This window comes from Aedes albopictus, chromosome 3, assembly GCF_035046485.1.
Source record: "Aedes albopictus strain Foshan chromosome 3, AalbF5, whole genome shotgun sequence".
NCBI classification, from domain to species: Eukaryota; Metazoa; Arthropoda; class Insecta; order Diptera; family Culicidae; genus Aedes; species Aedes albopictus.
The window spans coordinates 297,828,999-297,837,396 of record NC_085138.1 but is presented as its reverse complement, the minus strand read 5'-3'; the positions used below and the strand labels follow the sequence as shown (position 1 = coordinate 297,837,396).

The 8,398-nt window shown below is 40.5% G+C and overlaps 1 protein-coding gene across 2 annotated transcripts; it reads left to right on the top strand.

Moving 5' to 3' along the window:
- The first annotated feature begins 2,489 nt into the window (after positions 1-2,489).
- On the top strand, positions 2,490-3,742 carry LOC115253498 (protein Son). 2 transcript variants are annotated; one of them, XM_029880595.2, is made up of 2 exons: positions 2,490-2,614; positions 2,678-3,742. In XM_029880595.2, the coding sequence occupies exon 2, from the start codon at positions 2,750-2,752 to the stop codon at positions 3,608-3,610; it is 861 nt and encodes a 286-aa protein (XP_029736455.1). In that variant the 5' UTR covers positions 2,490-2,614; positions 2,678-2,749; the 3' UTR covers positions 3,611-3,742. The 2 variants fall into 2 exon arrangements, with proteins under 2 accessions (XP_029736455.1, XP_029736454.1); XM_029880594.2 differs by having other exon boundaries at positions 2,673-3,742.
- Positions 3,743-8,398: the final 4,656 nt, after the last annotated feature.

Below are 8,398 nucleotides of genomic sequence, written 5' to 3'. Positions count from 1 at the left end.
GTTTTTTTTTCGCTGAGTGCATGACACATTAGTATTCACACAGACTTATTTAACCGTTATGTGGCCGGCAAACTTTTTGCTTTTTTCTACACCGTGTATTTTAAATGGGTGCTGGGTACCCTGCCGGCCACATAAAGGTTAACCCCTTCAGGACGCGTGTTGTTGTTAAAAGTATTGTGGATTTACCGGCTACTTGTATTCTACCGGTCGCTTCTGTATGGCCTCCAAAGTAGCCGTTTTATAAAAAAGAGTAACTTAAAAATGAGATTGGACGTTTTTATTGAATGCGCTATTCCTCGTTGCCACTAGCTACTCAATGACATTCATTTTTTGACAATAGTCCATTTTACGAGCTGATTTTATGAATGAATTTTGACAGGAAGTAGCGTCCAATAACCCGTAAAACCAATATTATGTTTCCAGTTCAAAACCGAATTAGCGACATTTTTTCTTCGACTTCCGCTGCTTTTGCCTTGCGTTAAACACAATGTCGGAAGTGGGGCGCTGTATAGAGCACCAGGGCCCTGTAGCATAATCGGGCTAATAATATTAGCTACAAGCTACAAGTTACAAGTACTAATATTACAAGTGCTAATAATTTGTGTTGCATAAAGGCTCAATTTTCCACTAATATTATTAGCACTTGTAATATTAGTGACCATGAAAATACAAGTTGTTTTGGTTCATTTACCTGTCAAAATTCATCCGACAGTTCACTATTAATTTGAAATGGCAGTTGATGTTTGTTTATTTTCTGCATTTTCCGCGTAACGTCCGGAAAAATCTTCATTTATTCCGAAGTTTTGCATTCTTTATACGATACATGAAGAAAAGCAATGGCTTTTGGATCATTTTCGGCCACTCTGACGAAATATTTTTTTACAAAGTATGGCACTGCAGTACCTAGATTTTTAGTAAAATGTCCCAAAGATTTAATAGTAGTGGTAGAAAAACAATGTATAAAGATTTAGCAACATGTATTATGCTTCTTGTTAAAATCCAAAGTGATCTGGGATGCAAAAATTGAGCTTTTACCTACTTTTATATGTAGCAACTCGATTCGAGTTAGTGTATGTATATTGTAGCTCTTGATTAGCTTAAGGACAGACTTGTTAGAATCCCAAAATGGCCGACTTTGGCACCTACTCGCGATTTCGAGGGCACAAATCTCTTCGTTAACAAAACTAACGCACCTGATCTTTTTATATTGAGCTTATTGCAAGTGAGCAAGAACAGAATAATAAAATGCAATGTTGTTTTAATGTTGCTTCTTGAGATTTGTGCGTCTGAAGTTCTGATGCACTGTTGAAGCGGGATTTCAAGACGTATGTGCTTAATGATGCGCAATACAAGCAATTGATTCAAATTTATTTCGTATCTGCAACTTTACCTGTGCTTATGCAGTGACCATAATATATAACTTTACCAAGGACCTCCAATCAAAGGCGGGTATTGTAAAAACTTTGGAGAACTTGAGAGACTCAGCAGAAATTATATTTAGAATAGAAGGTGTACATCAACGCAATTTTCTCTTTAATGAGTTTCCAATACATATTGCCAAATTTAATCGTCGAAAACTGGAATTATGGTTAACATGTTAGATAAATAATATCTTTTGAGTTCATCAAAATGGTAAATCGTTATATTCAAAACTAAATATGCTTTCTGCAATACTTTAAATCTAACTTGTACATTATTTTACAAGACCTTTGAGACTTGTAATCAAAAGTACAAGTCATAGCTAATATTTTATACTTGTAGTTTGTTTATGCAACATACACTTGTAAATTCTACTAATAATATTAGTCCAACCGACTTGTAGTATTGGACTTGTAACTTGTACTTGTAGGATTTTTATGCAACAGAAAATTAGAAGTTACAAGCTACAAGACTAATATTATTAGTAAAATTTACATTATGCTACAGGCCCCAGGTGTACAATTCAGCGCCCCACTTCCGACATTGTATTTAACGCAAGGTAAAAGCAGCGGAAGTCAAAGAAAAAATGTCGCTAATTCGGTTTTGAACTGGAAACATAATATCATCATTAATATTGTTGTCACTTCGTAAAATGGCTCATTAAGTTGATTTTAATATGAAAACGGCTACTTTGCAACGGCTACTTAAGTAACCGATGGAATACAAATAGCCGTTAAATCCACAATACAACACTACCAAAACCTCGCTTGTAGTATACAGGGCGAGCGCGGTGCAATTTCGGTTGCTTGATGGCGCGTGTCCTGAGAGGTTAATAATTTGATTTATAAATAAATACTTAAAGCATAATAAGTGGTTTGAAGGATTTTAGCAATGTCTGGCGTTATAAAACTTGAGATTTAAATTTGAAAGAATTACATGAAATTTAATTTCTGGTTTTCCGAAAAAAAATCCGGATATCGATCATATGAATGTAAGAGATTGTTTTATGCCAGTGCAGTGAGGCGATGCTTGGTCGGTTTGGACTGCGTCCTTTGCCCAGATGGTTAGTGCTCTCCGCAAGCATCCTTAAAGAGCGATGTCTGGTGCTAGCCAGCTGTCAGTCATTATCGATCCAACAGAAATAAACAAATCGAATTTCGGTGATTTTTCTTGTGAATTACCCGCTAAATTTCAGGTAATTATATCAAATTTACACAATCGACAATCATTTTTGCATATTTATCCGTTTTTAGAACAGATCACCTGAATTTTCCATCCAATTGTAACGACCGAGTGTTTGGATTGCAACCGGCTGGCATCCCCATACAACATGAACAATTACAACTACAACTCATACCCGGATAACTACAATAACTACAATGATTCCGGATCTAATTCCGACTTTTCGAACGTCCCGTTCTACTTGATGTCACAAAACGCTTCCATGGGTGGAGGCGGAGGAGGAGGAAACGATGGCAATGCACCGAACTACAATCGAAACCAGTACAATTATTCCATGAACAGCTCGCAGTCGTCAAACAGCTACTCGTCGAGCTCCTACGGGTACGGAGGCGGATCGCAAAATCAAGCGCAGTACCAGTACAGCGCCACTATGTCGTCGGACATGAGTTCGAGCCTCCCGTTCACCTATGCCGACAATGGCTCGGACAACAACAAACGAAAGAACCGCGGACAGCAACCGTGGGTCAAACGCGATTCTCTGAAGCGCCCTGCTCCGTACGCCGGGGCCCGTGGAATGAATCTTATGCAGAAAATGGGCTGGAACCCGGGCCAGGGACTCGGTCGACGAGAAAATGGCGAACTGGAACCGTCGTTCCCCGACATCAAGATGGACAAGCGCGGTTTGGATGCCGGTAAAAAGCTCAGCGTGCCGATTAACGTAAGATCTGAGGGTGGACGCAAGCTCCAGATGGCTACGATTAAGCTTGTCACGGAAGGCAAAAATCCGCTATCGATTCTGGAGGAGTACTGCAGCAAGAGGAAGTTGGAAGCACCTAAGTATGCGGCGGTCGTTGATGAAGGCCCGGTTCATGCCAAGAATTACGTGTTCAAAGTAACCGTGGACGGAGTGGATTATACGGCCGAGAAGGGCAGCAATGTTAAGAAATCGGCCCGGCTGGAAGCAGCCAAGAAGTGTTTGAAGGATTTGGGAGTTTTGACACAAGAATAAGTAATGCTAAAAGCATTTGCATTGGAAGTCTTGATTTTAATGTTTGATTCATGAATAATTTGTATCAAATTAATTGACATGTCTGCACTACTATTCGGTATTCTATAAATGGTAATAAACAAACCGAGACAACGATTTTTTATTTAACATTCACATTCCGAAGTGTACAATTTTTTTTGTCTGTATTAAGGGCGGACGGGACGGTCGGGTAAATATCCGCCATTGCTCTGTTGCTACTAAGATGGTAATCTCAGATTCTACTTCATATTTTGCAACAAAAACCTATCATTGTGTATGCTCACTTGCACTGCACATGCTGATTGTTTTTCATCATCTTCAGTGCAATAGAACTCGAGATTACCATCTTCAAAATCGCGAGGCAAATTGTTAGAAAGAGAGGCAAGATAGGAAAAATAACACGGCGTCCCGTTTCACCTTAACGAGATTTTTAGCCCTAGGCTAGTTCATCTCGAAGTGTAGGTACAATTAATAAAGACTTCAGTTTATCTTTTCTGCCTCATTCTTTCGAAATTATGAAGATTGATACGTCGCACGGCATGTTTTGGTTGAAAACCAGAAGTGTCCCCAATCCCAATAAGGACAAAACCTGTGTCAAATGTTCCGGAGTGGCCCCATCAGTTGATAGAGACTTCAGTCATTTTTTTTCTTCTGACTAATCCTCTCAAATCATAAAGATTGATACGTGTACTGTACACACCATCTACCAAAACTGCGGCACTGGTAATAGCTTTTATAGTGATGTGCGATATGCAAAGGCGCGTGATCGGTTGGCAGATCAACGAAAGAATGTGCAATTCGGGTCAAAGGTCGGTTCTTCAACTTCAACATAATCAGCGTGTACAGCCCACACCCCAGAAGCACGGTAGATGACAAAGGCGCAGCTCAAACGCGACGAGTACGATAGCTGTGCAACGCACGACGTCAAGATTATCATATGAGAATTTAAACCGACGATTGGAAAGTTTAGTGCCCACCAGCCGAAGAACGAGAACGGCCTACGACTGATTGATTTTACCGCCTCAAGAACTTGGCCATATGTAGCAACCACTTTCAGCACAGTTTCCCCGTTAAACCTGGAGATCATCACAGGAAATGGAATGCCAAATCGACCACGTCCTGATCACGGAGCAAGCAACAACTAGCCAACTTGAGGGAAGTTAAGGATGCTACATTAGACCGGCCCACATTTGTATGAAGCGAAAAAAAAGTTTTCAAAATTCACGGGGCACCCTCTAGAATCGTGCCTTTGGATGAGAAAAACAATCTGTGAAAGATTCAGCTCAATCGGTTGAAAACTAAGCTGGCGCAAATGAGTTGAAGGTTTGTATGGGATGTTCAGTCCAAATATATGGGAAATTGGATGACCTCCAGTCTCTCATACAGCACGCCGGTTTGGCGAGTTTGATTTGACTCAGAATTGAAAGAATAACAGTTGATACCCTAATGAACAACTTTGTAGAAGACCATATCATGATAAAACTTAATTTAGTTGCGGTTTTAGCCAACGAAACCAGGATTAGGACATCTTCCCCCGTTTACTCTCGGTTGTTACATGCAGCACGTGTTTGCCGTTCGAAACTTGCTCACTACATCATAGGCGGCTATGTTGTCCTTCATTTTCATTGCTCACGCATGTGGGTGAGTATCGAGACAATGTAGAATTACATAGCTGCCTATGATGTAGCGCGCAAGCTACGGCTGACCAACACGTGCTACATATAACAACCGAGAGTAAACGAGGGAAGATGTCCTCATCCTGGTTTCTTTGTCTAAAACCGCAACTAAATTAAGTTTTATCATGATATGGTCTTCTACAAAATTGTTCATTGTTATATACACGATTGGAGTGTTGGGTTCGATTCAACTAATTACTAATTAGGTTTTAGACCGAGACTTGTGATTCGGATAAACGGTAAGTAATAGAAACGCGCGTCAGTCCGGGTGTGCAGTCAGTAGGTAAACTGATTTTATTATTCTTTTGCCTCACTGCTGTACCAGACAGTCAGTGATGTAGCTAGGGGTGGATGCTACAGTTCTCCCCCTTTTAGTTATAAACACATTTACAATTTTTTATTCAGCAAAACTTAACTGCCGTAAGCATCTCTTTAAACAGTTCAATTTAACGGCTAAACTTAGCTACCGCGAAACAATAGAAATTCGGTGAAACAACATACCGGAAACTAATTCAATTTCAATGTCTTCATGACAAGTTACAATTCAAACAAACAAACATACAAACAAAAACAAACAAACTAATAGTATTCAAAGTCCATGTCTTTCTTCAGACGCTTAGGTCGTTTTGAACGCCTGACCAACTCCTGTCGGTTCTTCGATGGTGACGAACGATTCTGCAATCGACTTGACGGGCCGGCCTCTGGTTCGACTTGTTCGGGCGGCAAACTTGACGATTCTCGTTGATCTTCCTCTCGTGACAAACTTCGTCGGCGCGGAACACTAACCTCCACGTCAGGACCACGAGCTGTGACCCCGTAACGAACGTCCTCGTCACGGTAGATGAAAGATTCGGATGGAAAACCGTAAAATTCGTCTTCGTCGTCGCTAAACCTTTCGTCGTCGTCCTCTCTAGATCGTTTTCTTCGCTGAATCCTCTCGCTCCTTCCCAAGACCAAACCTCTTCGCTTCGGGGTGCCAACCAACTTGAGCTGATTGCGGTGAGCAGAGTAAACCCTTCCTCCAACAGAAACCTGAAAGACATTTGAGGAGATACGTTTGAGAAATTTGGCTTCTAACCATCGTCTAATATCCGTAGGTCTGAAATTTTTGTAGTAAACTATATCTCCAGGACGCAACTTGTCAATCCAGTCATGTTTCTTAAACTTAGGACTATGTACAACACACTTATCCACTTCCTTGGGCTTCGTCGAATGATGCTTAAAACTATTCTTTGGATGGATCAAATCCAACAGCGTCTTTGGCTTAAAACTAAACAAACGTTCGGATGGAAATGTTCTTCCGTCCTCTAAACAAGTATTCCGGTAACCAAACAAGAAATACGAAACCAGGTCTTCAGTACTCAAACCAGTCAAATCCGGATCCAGTAGAAACTTCTTTAAACCTTCCTTGACTACTCGAACCATGCGCTCCGCTTGTCCGTTGCTCGATGGGTTGTATGGTGGACTCTTCATCATCTTCACTCCATGTTTCTCGAAGAAAACTGTAAACTCTTTCGAACTAAACGGTGGTCCGCCATCAGTAATAACTACGTCAGGTAACCCAAACCTAGCGAAAACGCTAATAAACTTTGAAATGACTCTCCTGGCATCTGTTCCAAACTTCATGTACTCAACTTCCAACCATTTAGAGAAACTGTCCACAATGACCAGGAAAACTTTTTTGTCGAAGTAGAAGAAGTCTGCATGAATACGTGTAAACGGTTTAGTTGTAGGAATCCAACTGGAACTTGGAACTGGCTTTGCAACTGCATTCATCTGGCAACACACACTACATGATTTGACGAAACTCTCGATGTCATTGTTCATACCATACCAGTAAACTGTCCTTCTTGCCATCTGCTTGATCTTGGTGATTCCTGAGTGATTCTTGTGCAACAGCTTCAACGTCTGCTTTTGTAAACTAGCAGGAATAAACACACGATCCTGGTACAATAAACAACCTTCGACCAGTTCAAGATCTTGATGCTGTGCATAAACGTCCAAAAAACTACGCTCCAACTTCTTCGGCCAACCATGCTTCATGTAGAAAACTATTGTCTGTATAAACTCATCCTGCTTTGACTCGCTGGCAATTAAAACATGGTCCAAAGGAAACTCATCGTAAACGTTCAAACTTTTGATAAACTCTCGTTGCAACGAAACTGGAACTTCATCTGGCAAAGGAAACCTTGAGCAAAAATCTGCATTGCCCATTTTCGCTGACGGTCTGTAAACAATGTCGAAATCGTAGATATTCATTTCCATTACATATCTCTGCAGACGCGTTACGAACAACGAATTTTTGCCTTCTTTGCCAAATATGCCTATCAACGGTTTGTGATCTGTATACACAGTAAACTTTTTTCCAAACAAAAACTTGTGAAACTTCTTTATGGTACTCACAACGGCCAACGCTTCCAAGTGTAAAATTGGGTAGGACTTCTGCGAGTTAGTTAAACTGAAGGAGGTAAAACTAATGGGCCTCTCTTCTCCATTGATTTCGTGAGCAATCACGCCACTTAACCCATAACTGCTAGCATCTGTTACAACAACAACAGGCTTTTGTGGATCAAAAAACTCAAGTAGCTTTGAAGACAACAAACATTGCTTACTTTCGTTAAACACTCGATGACACTCATCGGTCCAGACAAACTTAACGTCTTTCTTTAGTAAACAATACAAACAGCTTAAACGTGAGGATAGATTTGGGATAAACTTACCGTAGTAATTTATCAAACCAAGAAACGCTTTCAACTCGCTGACGTTATTCGGAATATTAGCTTTCCGAATCGTTTCGACCTTTTCTGGACACGGCAACAAACCTCTATCGGTTAAAATGTGGCCCAAAAATGGCAAACTTGTCACAAACCATTTGCATTTCTGCAAATTTACTTTTATGTTGGCTTTAGAAAGTCGTTCCAAAACCAAATAAAGCTTTCTTAAACAGTCCTCGTAATCCTCACCAGCTATCAAAACATCGTCTAAGTAGCAATAAACTCCGTCGATGCCTTGCAAAACTTGATCCATGACTCGCTGAAAAATAGCAGCACTTGAAGAAGCACCTTGTGGTAAACGATTATACGAAAACAAACCT